The sequence below is a fragment of the Melanaphis sacchari genome, unplaced genomic scaffold, assembly GCF_002803265.2.
Source record: "Melanaphis sacchari strain LSU unplaced genomic scaffold, SCAv2.0 Contig48_pilon_pilon, whole genome shotgun sequence".
Classification (NCBI taxonomy): domain Eukaryota; kingdom Metazoa; phylum Arthropoda; class Insecta; order Hemiptera; family Aphididae; genus Melanaphis; species Melanaphis sacchari.
Genome location: NW_020271327.1, coordinates 333354 through 356519, shown reverse-complemented (window position 1 = coordinate 356519; position 23166 = coordinate 333354). Strand labels below are relative to the sequence as shown.

At 24.4% G+C, this 23166-nt stretch overlaps 1 protein-coding gene across 2 annotated transcripts; it reads right to left on the bottom strand.

The window, feature by feature from the left end:
• Window positions 1-1737: 1737 nt before the first annotated feature.
• On the bottom strand, window positions 1738-18759 carry LOC112598499 (sodium-independent sulfate anion transporter-like). Of its 2 annotated transcripts, none has more exons than XM_025344983.1 (10): window positions 18681-18759; window positions 13817-14034; window positions 8033-8228; window positions 7595-7815; window positions 6659-6806; window positions 5999-6163; window positions 4307-4609; window positions 3536-3681; window positions 3132-3456; window positions 1738-2169 (listed from the first exon to the last, which is right to left on the bottom strand). In XM_025344983.1, the coding sequence occupies exons 2-10, from the start codon at window positions 13910-13912 to the stop codon at window positions 2018-2020; spliced, it is 1752 nt and encodes a 583-aa protein (XP_025200768.1). In that variant the 5' UTR covers window positions 13913-14034; window positions 18681-18759; the 3' UTR covers window positions 1738-2017. The 2 variants fall into 2 exon arrangements, with proteins under 2 accessions (XP_025200768.1, XP_025200767.1); XM_025344982.1 differs by lacking the exon at window positions 18681-18759 and adding an exon at window positions 16397-16415.
• Window positions 18760-23166: the final 4407 nt, after the last annotated feature.

Below are 23166 nucleotides of genomic sequence, written 5' to 3'. Positions count from 1 at the left end.
TTATATGTTATTCATAAAGACAATGGATGATCTTAAACAATGGTGAGTAGAGGCTACGGAGTACTGTAAGTCATAATCATAATATTAAATCTCACTAAACAGGGTAATTTATCCCTTTTTTTCTTTCTTCAATAACGCAGTTTTTCAAAATCTGATGATAAAATTTGTAAATGAACTTATAGATTATAGACCATATTATTAAATTCATTAAATTCTTGAAATTTTTGAACACTAGTATGTTGTAGAAATGCAAACTTAAATTAAACATAAAAAAAATATGTACAAAATATTTTACAGAAAAAAAAGGATTTCTCATTTAAAAATAAAAGTTTATAATTAATAGGAAAATTTTAAGAATTAAAAAATTAAGTGTTCACTTGAGTATACATATTTAAAGGTTTTAAAAATCAGAATTTGAATAAATCGATTAAGAAATAAAATCATGGTGAAGAGCATGCTTGATAAATCTCCCTTTTTGTATAATATATATATTTACTAACACTCATTTAAATCGTTCAATATTTAAAATTCATAATAAGATACCTATATATATTAATTATTGCATTAAATGTTAATAATTTAGGTGCAATCAATTTTTTCCTTATTCTAATAAATACCAATAAATATTACATCGATTTAAATAAATCAAAATTAGTTGTCTATATCACATTAAATATGTTACACCTTCGTTGAACCTAAACTATCTATTTACCAACATGTTTTTTATAATTGCAGCGTATCTGGTTACAAATGATTCATCACAAACACACAAATCACAAAATGCATGAACTTACAATGTATTTTTAATTTATAATTTGAATGTTGGGAAAACGATCGACAAGTTTTTTTGATAGGGAACATCAGACGTGACAATGACCTAACCAAATTTGTGTTACTTATAGCTAATAAATGTTTTCCAATAATTCTCTCTGGGAAGTTTCTTTGATATGTCATCTTATTAGATCTTGTTTTTTTTTTATATTTATATTGTATACTATGTGCATCAGTTGAGACTTGAGTTTATTGTTCTCACTACAATAGATTGCATAAATTATAAAATATATATACTCGTATATAAATAAAAAAATTTTTTCTAATTTTTCTTGTTTTAAGAAGGAAAACTTAATGTTATTCCTTGTTATTCTTTTTACGGTGAGATGAGTAATAAACGTGTATAGATACGCACATAATCGGTACACGATAAAACATATCATTAATAATTTTATTTTTAATTAAGCTGAAAGTTGAAGTTTTTTTATTGTATTATACCCTTATTAAAATACAAATAGTAATATAAATTTATAATATTTTAAATATTAATCACGATAATACTAATGAGTAATCATTACCATATTATAATTATTTATGAGTAAAAAACTAATGGTTATTGATCAAACTCGGTTGTAAAGCTGTTTTAATTTTTTATAAAATCATTTAACTTCAAATATTTTTAACAACGAGTATACATATAATATGTTACTTAAATAATATAAATTTATTATGATTCAATACAAAAAATTCTATACGATGACATTTTTTTACGGCAATACTCACAGAAACGGAACAATGAAATATTACTTATACCTACATAATAACAATAACCGCCGAAGCGCAATATAATTATGACAAATCCGTTACACATATAACATTATAACATATAAATCGTATTTTTATTTACAAACAATGTATGTACAGTAGAACGGTATAAAATATAACGATCATTATAATAAATATTATTATTAAAAAACACTTTACATAATAATATTACATAAATTAATATAATAATAATAGATGTACAGGGACGCAATAAATTGTCTTTCAAATCTAGGTAGGAGAATTTTTTCACTCGAATTGCCTCCCACAACATACAAATTGATATATCGATATTTTATATTTCAATACAAGAAGTTGAACAAAATAGGAAGCAATTTGATAGAATGATATTTTTAAAATTAGGAAAAAATTTGAATGTGCCGGACACAGATATACCTCGAGTATCTAACCACTATATTCACTGCTAAAGGTCAACTCTGGTATCGTTACCGTTCGGAGACTTGATGTTCAACAGCGGAGTCACCTCGGCCAACCTGATCGGAACGTCGACGACCACGCTATCGTTACGCTTCATCGACGAGCTGTTCAGTGTACATTTTTCTTTGCATTGTTCACCTAACAGACAGAATAACAAACGAGGTTTATGACTTTAGATAATATTTGTGTGAAATAATCGAAAAACAAACGCCGCAAAATGTTCCAAAATTCTAAATATATGGCCAAATACTAATTTTATTTTTTAGAAAAATTAATGTATAATTAATATAATGTCGTTTTTTCTAACAATAAAAAACCAACAATTAACCCATATATGCATCTAATTTATCTTAATATTACATTTTAATTTAATATTATTATTTTAAACTTTGGATACCGTCGTCTTAAACTTAAATAGCCACGTGGTCTATTTAATAATCAATGACAACTTACTCCTCCTAAGCTTATAAATTAGAAGTAGTATCAATAAGTGCTCCTTTCTCTCACGTTTTTAAGCTAGTACAAATTTCTAACTTATTGTATTATTTTAAACATAAAAATTGTAAATGTCTTTTATAAATTAAAAAAAAAAATAAAAATTTAATTTTTCTAATGAAGTTTAAACTTAATTAAGTTTATTAAAATTTAACTGCCGTAAACTTAAGATAAAATTTGAAAAAAAAAACATTCAAATAATTAAACTAGGCAGTTGTAGATTTTATAGTCTATTATAGATTACATAATAGTTTAATTTAATTTTTAATTATTTATGATTAAAATATTAAATAATGAATTATATTCTAAAAGTTTTCTGTTTTAACTTTTAGCTTAGGTTTTACGCAATATAAACTTTCACTATAATTAGCGAGAAGTATATTTCTTACTTGTAGTTCCTAATATATTTATGTAATTTTTAACTGCGATTATTATATCGTTAATGATCATTTTATTTTAAAAATAATGATGAAATCATAAATTAAAATCATGTGGATTTTAATTTATAGATTTAACAACTTATTTTAAACTCAAATTTAAACGACTTAATTTTATACGTGAAAATTAATTTTTTGAACACTAATATGTTTGAAAAATATTAATACCTAGAATTACAGAGGGTAGTGCGTCAAGCGAGTTACAGAACACCATCGACTTGCAGCCAGACTTCCGACACACGTATCGCATTTTTTCCGATGCATTAAGGACAATAAAACGTTGGTCTTTAGCTTGGATTTCCGAAGATATCAAGCTCAATCCCTTGGCGGCAGTGTAATCCAATCCTTTTAAGTGCGCACAATTTATGACTAACGGTATTTTTGCGTAGCCTTCCTGTTTTGGGATTCGCATGATTTCTCTGTACAAATAATCTATCGCAGGAAAATACAGACCGTTGTTTGGTGTTATTAACACAAACTCCACTCCTTTTGACTGTTATTTAAGTTTTAATACAAAATACATATAAAAAACCATGTTATATTCATTATTTATAAAATAAATTAAGTCTTACTTTGATTAATTCGATTTTTAGTTTAGGCCTAGACCACATTAGAGCTAAATGAATAATGTTTGCACATATGCCAGCAAGCAAACCGATTTCAACGGTAAAGAAAAGACTTATCAAAAGTGTAACCATTGTAACGAATAGTTCCGCTCCTAAAAAAAAAAACATACACAATTATTGATAAAGAATAATATATATCATGTACATTATGTAGGTAAATATTTTTTATTTATATTATATTATCAAATAATTTAACTAATATTGAAATTAACAAAAATTTAAAACTACCTATATATGGCATTACACGTAGGTATACATAATTTAAATTGCATCGTTCCTTTTATTAATTAATTTATTTATTTATTTTATAAAATATATGATGTTAAGTATAAAATTCATTAAAATTACATTGTTTCGTAAGCTACTAACTTTCTAAATAATCAAATTCAAGTTTAGTGTAACAGTTAAAAATAGTATTGTACATAATGCAATATAATGCGTATTTAAATAAATATTAACAAACCTTATAAATTATGTATAGGTACTTAAAATACACACATTTAATAGTTTTAAAGCATTTATACATTGTTCGTTATTTTATAAACCACTTACTAAGATTTGTATAACTCTCCCCCTTCAAAAATTTGTTCTGGGTTCGCCTTGTGGACAATGATATTTTTAATTTTTATATGCATAGATGGTAATGTAGCGATCGCGTGGGGTAGGTACAGCTTTTTATAATCATACTTATTTTTAGTACACAAATAATAAACTCACGACTGGTTTTCCAAAGAGGTTTGACTATCTGATAGTCTACCATGAACAATACAGCACTGATCAATATTGAAGACAGTATGGCCCTAGGGATAAGATGAAAATGAGGTGTGAGAAACAGGATGGCCAGTAATATTAAACCACTGGCGTATATGTTGGATAACGTCGTTTGGACACCACTAGCTTGGCTCAGCGCACTCCGAGTGAAAGCACCGCAAGTAGGCATCGACATAATGAACGAACCTGCTATGTTGCACATGCCCAAAGCTAACATCTCCTGAGTAGCCTCCACTATTCCTCCGTTAGCTAAAACATAGTACAAAAGACTAAATTTAGATTTTGGTCAATCGGTAAATAACTAAAAAAACACTTTGATCAAATAATAATAATAATTAATGATACAGCATATGACATGATAATTATAATTTATAGATATCCTACGTGCATGCATATTATTTTATACCGTCAAATAATATTTTATTCTGCTTTGTAGACGTCTTTATAGAGAGAATCTACTCATGACAGGAAGTCAATAGTTGAAATAAGACTGCTTAAGTCTAAGACTTAAACATTTCCGGTGTCGGTTCATTGAAAAAAAAATTGAGTGAAATAACAACCTCACAACATGCAGTCTAACTATTTGTCGGTAAATGGATAAATACATTCGCAAGACGTTTTGCGATGTTTACAATGTTTTTTAAATATATATTTTAAATTCATATCTCTTTTGAATATGCAAAATTATCAAGACCTAATTTTTTCTTAAAAAAAGATCGAATCTGATTAACATTTCACTCGCGTATATTCGTGAAATTTTTCTTAAAAATTGAAACAAGGTCATGTTTGCAGCAATCACTGATACATAGACTAACAATAAAATCTTATTACTTATAATAGCTATAAACATTTAGCCATTTAAGTAAATTATATTCATTAACCCAAACTAGCTAGAAAACTGATTAATTATAAAATACAACTAGCCTATAATACACAGTAATTCACCAAACATGCTCACCCCCATTTTAAGTTCTGAAAGGAACGATGAATGTGTAGATTTTGTATGATGTGTGTTTTTTCTATCTGTCATCACCTTCTGAGACAGTAAAAATGTTTGTATTTTTGAATCTCGGGGTTTTTTCTTGGTAGTAAATCGGATCTAACTGTTGCTATGAAAGGAGAGGAGTTAAAAATAAAAAATTTCAAAACTTTTTTTAATAATTAAGAAAATTTTTTTTTAAAAATTCCAAGAATTTTCAAGCTAAATCAGTTTTTGACAAAATGTATTTCTTTATTTTGTAATAATCCAAAAACGAATAAGCATAGAACATTTCTACTAAATATTTTTATTACTATCTTGTATACATGGTATAAAGTTTGTATCTTCATAGGACACTCTTTAAAACGTATAAAAATTGTGCAGAATTAAAAAAAAAGCATTTTTATTGCAATGTTTAAAAATAGTCTTTAACGATGTTTAAAAATTCCAAAAATTACATTTTGAATAAATGCGTTACTGAAGAAAAAAGGAGATGAACATGCTTGGTGAATCACTCTGTATATTATTATTGATGACATGAAATCTTCCAAAAATTACTTATCTGCACAGTGCACATCTTCTCCACTTTTCTCCTTCCCACCCTATCATCGACAGTTTCAAATAATAATATTATAACAATCACACAACATGAAATTTACCATAAGTTTTAGCAATGGACACGTTGGCCAACACCGATACAAGTGGTATGATGAATATGGCAGACCGGATCTCGTACAACATCTCGGGCAGCGTAACAGTCGTGTTCCCTGATGTGTATCCAAAAGGTGGAAACCGTAGTGATGGCAATCCAGTTTTGGCAGTGTCTGATGAATATTTATAATAAACCGATTATTTTAATTTTATAATATTATAAACGCGTAAATTAATAATTTTTTTTTTTTTTTTTTTTATTTAGTTGACCCGCGGCTACTAAGGCCATTGGGTTTTTTTAAGTAAGGTTGGTTCGGTAGGTTGTATTTTTTACGATTGATACGGTTGATAGCAAACACGTGTATGTGTGGCAAGGTTTTTAACCACTATGATCCCGAATGGTCACCCATCCGAGAGCTAGTAACTGTGGCCGTTACTTACTCCCAGTGGCATTCCGCAACTGGAAGCAGCCAACGCGCCACGCCAAGCCACAAAATTAATAATTTAATATCGTAAATATTGTGTTTATGTAATAATAATAATATTATCAAAGTAAATAATATGTTATTTATACGTTAAAGATAAACATTTTACACTAAAAATATATCTTTATATATTATCGCTAAAAATATTTTACCACGTATTAATAGACCGCGTTAAATACTTGCCTGAAGTTAAATACGGCAGTGGAATTCCGCTGGATTCGAATAAATACGTGATTAACATTGCGAGTAAAACGACAGATGTGTTTCTGCTCAAGGAAATGAACCAAAAGACTTTTTTCAAAATCCCTGTGACTGGCACATTACGTAATTCCTAGAAAAAACACTATTTGTAATCGTATTATCATCTAAACCGAACTCATTATATTGATAAGTTCAGTTCTTTATATGCGCTTTTAATAGTATTGAGATTCAGAATATCTAATTATCCAATTTTGGACATGGAATACATAAAATATCTGGAACTAATTAAATTGTAAATTTTAAGGTTAGAAATTAATTAAGCAAGTCTTAAACAATAAACTTGTTGTATACGTATAAGCATAATATTTGTTTCTATATAAGCTATAACTTTTTCTTAACTCAATGAATAAAATATTAAGTTTATAGCGTATATTTTAAATGTTTTACGATTCTTACAGATTATGTAATATATATTTAATGATTTAATAATTAATACAATCTTAATAACATGCTTATTACTATTTATAGATACATTGTATACATATTAAAAATACATTAATTCAAAATATTATTCCTGAGGTTATGCCATGATTTAATAACGACAATATTTATACTTCGAAGCAAGTTTTTACTTCATAATACTACCTACGTAAATATTGTAAATTAATTATAGAAAATCATATAATATTTCTTTAAAGTATAAAAACTAAAAGAAAAAATATATTACCTTATCTCCCAAATAATAAAATGTAAATTCAATAAAAAAACAAAAAAAAACAATTACCTACCTATATATTTTTTTATATTTAAGCGCATTTCTTCTTTTTTAAATGTATCATCATATACATAAATACATTCTTGGTAAATTTTTAAAGCAATTATATATTATTCGTTAATAACCAATGATATAGAACATACCCTCAATGTTAGTATTACAACAATAGCACCTAGCCCTAAAACCATGTCACCGGTCCTCCTCTCGTGAAAATGCTCGATCAATTTCTCCAATATGTCCTTAACTGTATCGCCTTTGAACCTCACACCCAAAATACCCTTTACTTGTGACATCACGACAATAATTGAAGTAGCGGTTGTAAAGCCCGATGTTACCGGTGTAGAAATAAAGTCAACCAAAAAACCTGTAAATTAATTTTGATATTATTTATATAAACCTGATATAATTTTTGAATGGTGATTAAAAAATAAATAAATATTCTGAAATGTTTTTATTATTTTAGTTTTGTAAAGCAAGGTCAATGTCCACGCTTTCCAACTATCCAATCCTGCAATCTCCACAGTATCCCTCCCATAAATGTAACTATATTTTATTTTTATTCTCGTCCGAATGCGACTTACCCAGTTTAAATAATCCCATCAACATTTCAATGATTCCACACATGAACGTCAAAAGCACCACATATTCCACAGTTAAATTTTTTGTGTACTCGTAAGTTAGTAAAGCCATTAGAGATGTAGGTCCCATGGAAACCTGCTTAACGGTTCCGAGGTTCATGTATATAAACCCTCCTATCAATGATGAATACAACCCAACCTAAACGTAATAAAAATAATTTACAAAAAACTTATAACGTCTATGTATACATTTTCATTAAATAGTGTAAATTATGATGATATTTTTTTTAAATTTATAGAAATTATATATATATATATATATATATACCTACTAAATGTTTATAATATAATATTAATTTTCAGTGCTCGAATTGTTTATGTTTGCTTGGTTTTATTAAGTATACCTGTTGACTATTGTTATTATTTTTTAAATTTATGCAATAAAAATATTAAACTTTTATTACAATGATAATTGGAATAAGTAATAATAACTGCAGTCTACAATAATGTAAAGAATAAAATATCATTAATCGTACAAGTCGATAAATAGATTACTTAACCATACAACAATATGAAATTCATATCTAAGTGGCAATGATCATTATTTATTATGCACAGCGTACGTTGTTATAGATACAATAAACAAATAAAAAAATACTTATAGAACTGAAGTACATGCTTATTATTTCATAGTGGAATAATTGTGTGGTATTTAATGTTTATATAATACTCGATAATAAAAATTAATATTTAATAAAATTCGTGTAAAAATAAATTTCCTTCCAGTTAATATACAAATTTTTTTTTATTTAAACAAAAAAAATATATACGATAAGTAAATTAGGTAGCAAATGATGACATGGATAATGTGAGGAAAAAGGCCCACCAGTGCTAAACCCTCTGATTTTGGGATTATATACAGTTATCATAAGACAATCGAAATGTTTTATTTTTATTGTACTCTATTTAATCATTTAAAAATTTTTTTATTCTTTTTGTTATTTTTTTTCTATTTTATGTTATTAGATATTGTTTTTGTTATTGCATAATTTCGTTTCAATTTCTGTTGTGTTCACAATTTTTAATGTTCTTAATATTAATCCTTGAATTTATAATTGAACTAATAGTAAAAACAACTATACTAATAAACATATATATATATAATAAACAGCAGTGTTAGTAATAAATTATATTTAACAATTATTGGAAGATAAAAATCATGAAATCATGTCATCTGTTAATATTCCAATTATTCAATTTGTTTTGTAACAATAAATATTATTAATCTGTCAATATATTTGAGCTTATCATATAAATTAAAATTTTCAAGTATTAAAATGGTTTATATAATAAAATAAAAAATTGTAGCACTTTTTGTTATGTACTTTGTTTATTTTATTTATATTATTAAAATGATAACGAATTATATATAGTGTCTAAATTTCAGTCGTGATTTATTTAAGTGTTTTACAACTTAAGAAGATATTAAATAATTTTTTAGGTTTGTATTTACATAATGGAAAAAAGTTAATGATTATAATTTATTCTTAAGAAATTTAAATTATTTTATAATAATATCATAAGTTAATATATTTTTAGACCAAAAATTTGATCCCTGTTCGAAGAAAATGACTAATCATCAAAATAACCACTTAAAATAATATTGATTTTTCAACTTCTTAGTTTACCATTAAATTTCTCTTATTCAAAAATTGTTCATAATGTAATACTTGTTCTTTCTATTCCATAAAGTAAAAAGTAAAAAGTATTAGTTATGACTTATTTATATTTATTTTTTACTACAATACATAACTTTTCATTTCTATATAATTCAAACTTACATATTAGTTTTATATGTTTCAATTATTTTTAAATTGTCACATTATTATTATTATTTGTTGAGCTGATAAATTTTATTCGAAAAATTGTGTACGAAATACTATAAAAGTTATTTTATTAGCTATATTAATCAAACATTTGTATAAACTTAAATCGTTTTTGTAATATTATCTTTAAATTAATCTAAAATATTATTGCATTTTGATGATTTTTGTAGATAAAATGACCGAAAAAAAAAATTATAAATACATACATTCTAAATAAAAAAAAATATTTTGTATATTTTTGGACATTTTAAGAGTAATTTGGTGAATATTAAAAGGTTTTTTGATGCATAAATTCATATTTTTTTAAGATTTTTAGCACGTATAAATTATAAATCCAGATTTTAGTCATAACTCATAAGCCTACAACACTATATTGCGTTACATTACGATAAATATTTACACAATCTAATTATATTATACGATGATACATGTCGTATGTTCGACAATTTGATATCTGTGTTCAATGAACAGTCTACATAGTGCCTATTGACGCATTTCGTTCTAAGTACTTGGTATTGTTTTAATTACGATATGTGATTATTATATTTCCTCGTAATAATTATTTATGCATCCGGAAAACATTGAACAGTGACAACAATAAGTAGTACACATTCAGTATATTATATAATACAATATACATACAGGTATTTTTAATTTCCATCACACAATAGAAAAAAATAGAATCCTTGAGCAACAAAATAATGTACAACATAACCAATGAAAAATCATAAGAAAAAAAAATATATTTATTACTTTAATTACTATAATAGTTCATTTACATCGTATAAGTTGTTAAACAATTTTTTTTTTTTTAAATAATACAATATTAAAAATTATTAAATAAAGAAGAAAAAAAAATTACCTAACACCTTTAAGCAAGCTTGTGGTGGTGTAGGAAGTTATATAAATATATAAATTTAAATTAAATAATATACAAATTTTAGTGAATAAATTAGACAATTACAATGTTTTCTATTATAAATAAATTCATATGAGATTATTGTATTGTAAATTATATGTCATAAATCATGAAAAATTTGAAATACAAATGATAACTAGTTAAGTTAATAACAATTCATTATAAATAATATTTTAGCGTGGTTTTTTAGTTATACACATATTTAATTTTTTTTTTTTTTATCTAATATGTCAAATAAAATAATGAAATTTGAGTATTACATATACTATACTTCTTACTTAGTCTATGTAATATAATATATTATATTATAATGATTTGTCCATTTACTAATTATACGTAATATTCCGATGTTTAAATACTGAAGTTTATTTCCGTAAAGAAAATTAATAGGTTCCTAAATCTGTAGGTTGGATGTAAAATATCACTTATTTACGTGTGACGTTATCACAATATAGCATTTTTATAGGTATATTGCATTTTATATAACCATACGTAATAATAAATAAATTGATACTTTCGTATATAAGAAGCAACTTATCTAAATATTGAATTAATTTTAGATTCTATACTTATTTTTATTCTATTTTTATATCAATAAGTGTTTTTATTAAGATAATGTTTTGTTGTAATTTCTATGTAAAAATTTAATAAATGCGCATTGACGTAATACAAGTATTTCATATAACTGCTTATGACTGTAAATGGAGAATTTATTTGAGTTTTGCTATAAATGTATATAAATTAATTACATTAATTAACCTTTACTAAATTGTGTTAATTTGATAGTGCGGAGACTTGGCATGTTAAGTAACCGAAATCAGTCTTCTCAATAGAAGACGCCATATGCACATTAGTTTTTTATAAAAACCGTATAACGCAAAAAAAAACTACTGGCTACAGAAATAGTTGAGAAATGAAATATATATATACGATACAGGAGACAATATTATTAGTTCTGTGTCATAAAATTTTTATTAATACAAAACAGTAATTTAAATTTTAAAATATAAAAAAAAAATTTTTTGAAACATTGATAACTTTTTTAACTTCCAAATGATATCAAAAAATTAAAAAATCTATAGCACAGAAAATATTGTCTACACTTCATTATTTAGTTTTCTAACTATGACTAATCTAAGTGGTGATTTTCACGCAAAGCCGTTTTTCTTTATAATATCATAGCAACTACGTAAAAACCAATAACATTACTAACATGGATCCACTGGTAAGTAACTTTAAATTAGTTTAAAAGTGAATGTGAAACTCTTTAATCCTCTTAGAGATCTACTTAGTGTAAATATAAGTGACTTATTGTCTCACTGTACAAATATCTTATAATTAATATAAAATTGTAAAGCTTTTTATGTTTAATGTTATTTTAGATTTTAATTAATGATTATTACTATGATAATATATAGTAAGTCAAAAAACAATTTTTATAAAATGACTAAAATCAAATAAAAATCATAAACAACGTTAAAAAAATTATATTTCTTCAACTAACCAGTTTTCATACTTAACAAATTAAAATAGAAAACTTGGATTACAATGAACGTATTGATTTGATCATGATGCATTTTTTTCATGTGTGCTAAAGGCATTATCTGAAGCAGAAAAAATACATCAATCATCAATTTTAACTGTTGTTTTTAATTTAAAATGTAATCTAATCGATAATTATACACATTTTTTGTTACATGCATTCTAAATTAAAAATTTGATATTTATATAAAAAATATCAATTTTAGTAATTTTGTTATAATTCGAAAAATATTAATATTGTAGACCCTTAAAACTTTTCATCATTACGTGGAGAAATTTTCTCAAGACTTATTACAAGATATTAATACTATAAATACATCTAATCATGGCCTTGTCAATACTGACTTATAATTTAATAACAATAATATATTATATGATATTTTTAATGTTTTTAAAAAACTTAGATTAACCTATTGCTTATTATTATATTAGAGAAATAAATTACTATTTATAATATAAATATATAATAAAAAGCCTTAGAAATATGGGCAGGCGATCCACCTGAGAATCGGTTTTTATGTACAAAAAATGTGACTTATCATAAAATTCAAATTTAACACATCATTACAGTTCACTGTAAAGTGTAAATCATGATTCAATTAAGAAGACACAAGATGCACTTGAAACTTAATATACAGTTAAGTTTCCCTGTTTGATCTAAGTTAATAATTTAAAAAAAAATAAGCATTAAATATTATTTTATAATAAACATACGCTATAAATATATAATTATTAATATTTATTTTTAATAGCAACTAATACATTTTATTTTAATATTAATATTATTTATTTGAGATTATGTAGCATAAAATGTACATAATTATGTATTTATATGTATACTATAAGTATTCTCTAACAGGTATTACCTATATAATTAATGGAAAATAATAGCACATATTAAAACTATAACATAAATAAAATCTTATTTTGTATAAATATATAAATAATTTATATTCTAAGGTCAGAGTGAATCATCAAAAATATTTCTAAAAAAATATGTTTAATTGCATTTGCTACTGTTACCGTTGATACTTATATAGTACATAAGATGTAGACATGTAGATAGGTATTATATTATGGAATAAATTTATTATATCTACTCAATTAATACGATATATTTACATAATACCTATATTATGTATGAGTTGTTAGACACGTGTTTTATCTAGATTTACTTAATAATTCAACAATCATTGAGCTTTAACCAAATTATCCAAACAGAGTATACGAACAAAATTTATAACTATACAGATCTACACATGCAATGCATGAATTATATTGAACTTCATTTTTAATTCTTGATCAAATAAATTAATTTAAATTATCTTAGTTAGGAAATACATATGAATAAAATACAAAAAAAAAATAATACCAATAAAAAAAATAATAAAAAAAAATTTAAATCTCATTAGAGTTAATCAGATACTTTAAAAATATTACCTGTGGTGATAAATTAGCCAGAGACGCGTATGCAATACTTTGGGGAATCATCGTGAGTCCAATTGTGATACCTGCTATCATGTCACCCATCGCCATTTTACTGTTATATTTTGGAAGCCACTTGGTGATCGGTACATGTTGATGAAGGAACTCGTAGATTTTTTCTTTTTTAACCTCCCTCTGAATTTGCTTTTTTTTGACATGATCATTTGAGTTAGCTGCAAAGTATAATGTGTAAATAAATACGTTTTAACTTAAATATAAATAAACTTAAATTTTTGCACAAAAGGATTTATAAAATTCCACATCATTTTTAAGGCCCCTTTAGTGTTTAACAAATAAAAATCATAAGTATATAAAAATCTAAAAACCTTTTGTATTTTATATAAAATATATTCAAGGTGTACCATGCATACTCACATTTCTTCTTCCTAAATAAATTATTCAAATTCTGATTTTTAAAATGTTTAAATATCCCTAAGAACTACATTTTCAAATATCTTATATTAGATTTCATGAACCATTTAAGGAGGATCATATGTTAATTTGTTAATCACCCACTATATAGAAAAACAAAACATTACATAAAAATTAAGTAAAATAAAATTCACAGAATACATTTTATTACACTAAAATATATTATAACAGTTTTGAATAATAATTTTTATTGTAACAACTAACAAGTTACTAACTACGCAAGCTGCTGCGAGCAGCATTCTGTGTAATTCCATAATACGGTTTCCAAGAAATCGTTCATTTAAAAATCGATTTGAGAGAATACCTTGAATACCTCATAACATAGTTAAACTATTACAATTTTTAAAATCAACAAATAATAACACAATATAAATAAAAATATAAACACTTATATTATTATAATTATAGCTTAACAAAAAAATAAGTGCATAATATTTACTACTCCCAATATTTTAAGTACCCTTAAATATAAACCTTCATTTAAGTACATATATACACATTTACAAGTTATTTATATAAATTAATTATAATTACTTTAAATTATTTTTTATTTAAATAATGTATTTAATACAAAATCAGAAGGACCTTTAAAAACTTACAATTGTTCGTCATCTGTATAGATCGTTCTCATTTGTTATTTAAAATTTAAAATTATATTAGGTATTTAATTCTACATGAATAACATTTATTACGTTTTCTTCTATGATGTTATTATAAGCTATGAAAACCAATGTCTGGAAAACACTACAAATAAAACACTTTCAATAGACCTTAAACATAATAATATAAGGTTAAGTAATTGATTAATTACGATATTATACTTATAAATAATATATAAATAGGTACTTATACACGTCGTTCACACCAAACCATAAAATATTATAACAATTATTTTAGAAAAATAGAACAATTAATATTTAACATTATAAACGTTGTCAATTCATAATAAAATGAAATGTGAAATAAGTGGTATTATAATATAATTTTTATAAAAATAGGACAAAAACAACGAAAATAATTTTAGGTAAAATAATATGTTGTTAGTTTATATTTTAGTTACTAATATATTCCACATTAACTCTTAACAAACGTAAGTAAAAAACCGTCTCAATCGAAAAAAATTTTCAATTTCTTATGATGAAATTTAGTATTGGATGTATACTAATATTATATTTTGCCAAAAATGACATTAAAATTAATCAGTAACAACTATAATATAGGAAAATATTATTTACATATGAACATTTATATAACAAAGAAAGCACTTGACTTTTATATTATTTTAGGATAAATTTACTTGTGATAAATAATTTTTAAAATTCGTTATATATTTTAATAAATAGTAGTAATTAATTATCACCAGACACTGGAGAATAGGGATAGAATTGTATAATACTTAAAACGTAGGACAATACGAGTACATAAAAAATAAAACCATAAAAATATATCGTTATAAAACTAGGTAATAAATTTTATTGTCCGAAATGTAAAAAAATAAAATACGCATAATTTTTTATTAATTCTTATAATTCATGTCCGCCAATATTAATAAAAATTAACTATAAATATACAAAAAAATCAAAATAGAGAAGGAAAATTTAAAACAATACAACATTTTTTTAATTTATGTACCTTGTACTTTTATTATTCTGTTTTATTTCTTTTTTACTTGACTTCCAAAAATTAAACTTTTTGTGAAGGTATTATGTTTATAATATATACTATACGCATTACGCAGTATTGTTATTTATTAAACATATATTTATTAATATATACTAGACAAAATAATTGATATATTAAAATTAGATCTCGTCATGGGACCGAGAATAGAGTAGAAATATCTTCCAAGAAGACTTTTATATAAAAACAGAAGAAAATGAACCGTACTAAACCCGAGTCATTAAGACAGCAATATAGGCACCTATTTATTTAATACATAATTACACCTATATCTCGGTTGTTTTCATATTATTCACGAAACATTTTATCAGCTAATTGACACCAACACAATAAAATTTATGTAAGTAATGTGTGCACGCGTATTACGTAGCTTAATCATGATTAATGGGAGAATATATCGTTAGTGAGAACGAGATGACTTACGTTTTGTCGTCTCGTGCATTTCCAGTGTTAAACAAAAACCGATAATATAACAATAATAACAAGCGATGATTAGACGACTTTCGAATCACTTGTAGCTGTTATCAATTCGGTCGTAGACGAATTCACGAGGAATCGCGATCCGCTGCGTTCTTAGGTTTGATGATCGACTGAAAAGACGCGTTTTTTGCATAATTTACACGTCGTGCAGCTAATCTTAGAACTGCGACCGACTCAAGTGGTACAAATCTCGTGATTACGTGCCGGTCGAACCGATAAAACAAAAAAAAAAAATAAAACCATCGTTGATTGTTAATATGATTGTTGTTGTTCCCGACCCAAAAGCAGCAGTGTGGCGTCTACTATCTGCTTACTGCTGGCGACGGCACCGCGCATAATAAATTAAAACAACATTTTATGCACAATTTTGTCCGTACAGATAGTTCAATCTACGTTTCCCGACACACATTTGCACAATATATACCCAATAATAATATATTAGTATGTGGTGATAAATTTTTTTATCGCTGGACCGGGTATAGTGGTGGCGGAAGAATGTAAAGACGATATTGGTCGCAACGGTAATCGCGTCATTAGAATAATGTTGTCGAGCTGAAGTGCATTTTCCTATTGTTGCTAACATAAAAAAAAAAACCAATAAACCAAATCAAAGTCTAAAAAAATCGAATAAACACAAAAGAAATATTCAATAAACATCGTTTATTGTATACACAGAACACGCGTTCATCATTTTATCACCGCTTGAAACACTATGATTAGGTAGAATTACACATGACCATGTAATTTATGTATCTGTACAATATATATACGGAGTGATTTACCAAACACACTAATCCCCTTTTTTTCATCGATAATGTAATTGTTTAAAATTGTGTTATTGAAATTTATAAAGGCCGTATTTTCGAATTCTTAAAAAAATTATTGTACTGCTAAAAGAGTGCCATATAGTGGATATACAAACTTTTGTCCTACTATATATTATTAATTAATGGATGATTTATCAATGCATTTTGATATATCAAAATCACAATTCAAACGATTAATTATTGAGTTATTTAATTTTGTGTACTAAAGTCCTTGATGATAGGTTTAGAAATGGGAGATATGGTAATTTTAAAATTTGAAAAATGTACACTTATCTATCAATATTTATAATTTATAATAATAATCCAACTATAGTAAATACTAAATTCGATATTACAATTATTTTTAATTATTGCAAAACTATTTTTAAACGCTATTATTCTAATTTTAACATTTAAATATCTGACTGAAAAACTATTCATTTGAATTTTGATTTATTTACATCAACATTTTCAAAAAAGTTATCACTCAATAGTTAACAATAAAAAAAAAAGGAGTTCTTATTTGTAAAACTGAAGTCTCTATCACTACAGAATGCTCTTTAAATAGTAAAAAAAAGTCTCAATAATTTAAAATTATGGTTCTTAAGTATATTTAAAAAAGTCTCAATAATTTAAAACTATGGTTCTTAAGTATATTTAAAAATTTTAAATGTCATTATTTGAATAAATTCATAATAAAAAAAAAAAAATTGGGGTGAGCACACTTAGTGAATCATCCTGTATAATATATAGTAATGCGTGCGATGAAAATAGATTTAATTTCGAGTACCAATATACTTATGTATACTACGTCATTAATTTACAATTACAAAATATATTAATCATCAAACCGTGCTTTTGTTTACCAGCATATTCGAATCGCATAGGTACTTGTTAATTAAATTATATAACTTATAAATTATAACTGTATATAATAGATGGGTACTTTTGTGAAAATCTCGAAATTTTCGATAATATTATCGAGATAAAAAAAATATTCAAATTCGATTTAATGCGTGCAAACAACAATTATATATTCATACCTATTATTAAGGTTATTAATTATTATAAATATACTTATATACATTAAATTCTTATACTTTTCAAATTTTAGGTAAATTACCATTAAAATTGTAATATGTTGGTTCTTTAATAATTATCGAATAGCCCCCCCCCCTCAACTATAGTTATTGATATTTGACAAACTACAAAATAAATTTTTTACTTTTCATCAATTATATCATTTTTTACAATTGGAATCTTTTTAATCTCTTATTACATTTTGTACAGAAAAAAACAACAAATATTATCGACTGAGTTTGTATCACGACTTACCAAAATATATGCTGTAAAGTGTAAGTACAACATAAACAACATTTTAATTTATTTTTATTTCAAAATCATGAAAAAATTATATTTACTTAGTAATTATTTGATGAAGGCTTGATTTTGAAGGAAGTTTGGCATAGTTATTTTTGGAAGAAATCTCCTAACTTCCAAACCAATTTCGACGAATACCCTAAAAATAATAAAGAGCACAATATTATTTTAAGTTAGTTTCATAAAAATCTTCAAGAAAAAATCTAGTAAACTAACTTTACATATAAATGATCCAGTGTAATCTGAAATATTTAATTTCAATAAATTCTTTGTAAAACTACACCTACATAATATATGATATAACTAAATTTTATTTATAAAACACAGACTTGTATTAATTAGTAATAATTACCTAACTATTTTTATTTTCAAAGATTGAGCCGAACGATGAATGTAGTAATTTTACAATAATGTATATTTTATTTTATTATATTTTAATTTTTTTATTATTTATTTAAAATCTGTTATCAGTTTTTTACTCAGCCTAACTGCTTTGATTTCAACTTTGAGAGTGATTGCTGAAAATAAATTGCACGTTTAAATCTAATTTTATTTTTATGATGACCGAAAGATCAAAAGTCATTCCAAGTAAATTTAAAAATAATAGAGAAAAATAACAACTACACTAAATCAGTTTTAAGTTTTAAAAAAACTGTTTCAATTTTTTTATTCATAACACAAAAATAAATAATAATTATAAGAACATTTTACCTCATATTCATATTAACATTTATTAGACTCAGAATATTTTACAAAATATTTTAGATCTTTTCATGTTATTTATAGATATTTTAAATGTTCATGTGTTTTTAGTCTTTTTTTTTAATTATGTATAATATAATTTTTATTTTTGGTTTAAAAAGAAAAAGGTTTAGTTAAAATGTTTACAAAATTTATCAAAATCACCGAAATTTACAAATTATTTTTAATATTCATACCTATCATATGATTTGAAATATCGATAAAAGGTTTCATGCTTCCATATGTTTTTTATTTTTACTAGAATTATACAAAATAGTTGACAAATATTGTTTATGAGAATCTAAAGTATAAGTTATAATAAAATAGGATATTCACCCATAAATAACTATTTCTAATTTTAAAAGATTTTTTATTTTGCTATAATACTGTAAAAAGAAATAGCTATAGGTAATTTAAAATGTTCATAAATACCTGTTAATATTTTCTACTGATACATAGTACAATTTTCAAAATATTTTGAATTTTTTTGAGCCGCTTATATAGATATTTGACATTTTCATAAATATCAATAAAAATGGTTGGGTAAACAGAATTTTTTTATAAATATTTTGAATTAAAATTTAGATGAAGTAAAAACGATTACATTTATTTTATTATAATTCAAAAAAATTATACGTAGATACTTAAAATTTTTAATGTATATGTTATTATATCAATGCTAAATACCTACTTCATGCTCTAAAAATCCTTATAATATGAATACATTTATACCCTTAAAAATTATCATTATACTCTAAAAATATGTAAAAAATACTAAAATATGCTCTTAAAAATATTTTATTTTTATTAAAAAATTAAAAATTACGATTTTATTTGTTATTAAATCAAGCGCTTTTCACCAAAAAAAATTGTATCTAGTGTAAAATATTATACTAACTTTATTAACATAAGACGAAAATACACACGATACGATCGGACGAATAATTGACATAAACTGACCATATGGACGTATTCTTTATCTGGTCGATTTTATATTTTTATATCACACAAATAATTTGGGAATACACGCAATAAATAAATAATTTAATCATCTATTTTTTTTCTAATTTCTAGAAAATTCATATTAAATATTTTATAGTATGAATAAAATTATTGTATTCTATTCATATATTGTTTTATATATTTTTTTTTAATAAAATATGTTAAATATATACTTGAAATAAAAATATAACAAAATATGTACTTATAGGGAATAAAGAGCTGAATATGTAAAATAAGCAAAATAAAAATAATTATTTAAAACTTCTAGTACTAGATTTGACAAAACTGTCTTTATTACTGAGCTATGTTTTAAATGATAATTGATTAACATGCAAACTCTTATAAGTCTCTAGTCTTAATCATTTTATTTTATACTCAGACATTTTTAAATACAATGTTTTCGGCAAAAATTAACTGAACCTACTACGGAAATACTAATAGTAAAATAAATTGCTTTACTGCAATTACTAGCAATATGATATATCATAAGATTAAAAATGTACCTCCTTAGTAATTAAATGAACAAGCTGTTTTCGCTCAACATAATTTTTTGTATGCAATGATAAATCATAGTTTAACAAATATATATTACAGTGATTTATTTAATGGTGAAGTATACTCGATACTTACTTTATATCAGAGCGATTACTTATCTACTTCCCCATTTTTTTTTTTTTTTTTTATGTGAAAATTCTTATGTAAAAATCAAAAAAGAGCTTGAAGTGACTAATAGACAATAGTTCACCCAAAATTTAAGAAATTATTATAGTATAATTTCAAAACAAAAAGTAAATTTATAAGCTAATAATCCATTAGATATTAATTTAAAATAAATAAATAATATACGAATTTGTTATGGCATTTGAAATATTAATGCAAAATTAAATATTGAAAATATAACATTTGAAAATAAATAAAAAATCTCGAATATTATTCATGTATAATTTTATAGTGTTCTCAATTCTCAAGAAAAAAAAACATTATTAATATATTATTTTATAAAACCATTCTCCATTCTGACTCAGAATGTTCTTTCAAAAAACATAATAATACTTAATTAAAAGTTAAAGTAATTTAGATAATAAAATCATTGATACTAATGCATATGATTCTATATGTTCTGCGAAATTTCGTTTTAGATATCTATTTAAAAATGTTTCGAAAAAATCTATCAATATACGCTGTAGTTCTTTACATAATTGTACCTACCTAAGTATTAAAAAAATCATATTATTTTCGGTAATATCTATCTCATTAAATTGAATTTTTTATATTTTGTTTATCTGATTATTTATGAACAAATAATTTTTCAGTTGTCATGATGATTGGTTTATATTTGCACTTGACAATTTATTGTACTTATATCATTGTTTTATCCTTACGATAAGTCGATTCAAACTCGTTTAAGTAGAAAAAAATTTAATATTATAGTATAGTTATCTCAAGTTCTACTTGAAATTAAATTACAACACTATTTACTGTGTAAAGATTTGATCATGAGTTCATTGTCATATCATAATGATACCATTATAATTTGATCATTCCTTTTGCGAGTGGCCGATCAACAAAGTTTAATAATAGTCGATGCAATATACTTATCCTAAATTAAACGACTAAATCGCGATATCATTAAATTATTTTATGTTTGAATTATGCATAGATATTATAATACAATAAACCGTAAATAGAAAATTTAAATCAAAATCTCGATAAAGAAAATCAATCGAATCAAATCATCTCATTCGAATAAAAAACTTACACAATCATATACTTTTAAACTTCGTGAGACGAATAGTGATTAATTAATTATACTGGTATGTTTATTATATTAATCATATAAGTAAATAGGTGCACGCGTTTCAACAATCTTTCTGAAGCCATTAATGAAGGGTAAAATAATAATTCATAAGACTTGACACAACATTTTGAGTAGGTATATTATAATATACTATCTATATTCTATAGTATTTAGATAGGTATAATATAATTTATGTTATCTTAACTATTATATAGATATACTAGCAACTGTACCTATAACGTAGAGGTGAAAACTGAAAATGTCATCGAAAAGTCTCTTGCATAATAATTTTTTTAAATCATTACGGAATTGAAAATGAATAGTTTGAGTTCTCGATTTTTCTTAAATGTAAACGGTATATTGTATATAACATCGTTAAAATATCGTTGTATATTCAAACACTTCTAATAAATACACTTACCTTATAATTTAACGTTTGATAATTTACCGTCATTGTTCTGAGATTCTGGATAAAAAATTGCTGTACGATGATGATGATGATGATGATAATAATAATAATTATTAATTAACAACGATTTAGACGTAACACGATTGGTACATATAGGGGTGGCCAACATGAAAGGTTCGCGGACCACATAGATGAACACAACGATACCTCAGAGTCAAAACGTATGTAGATACATTTTATATAATTAAATAAATTTTTATAAACGTATACCTACCAAAAATAATAAGACCCGCAAGTTGGCAACCCCACTACCCCAGGTATGTACAGTTAATACAGAGTGTCATAATATGATAGCGAACATAATAATATTACATTGGATTTGACGTCACTCGCGTGATACGTTTCTTCAAGTGTTACCGTATAAATTACAAATCGCGAGCACGCGACAAACAGAAAATTGGATCTTTCGACTTCAAATGAATTAGGATATATAAAATTATATAATATTTACCGTAAATCCACTACCTATATGCATATGACTATTGTTGTATTATATAAACAAAATAAGATATTTATT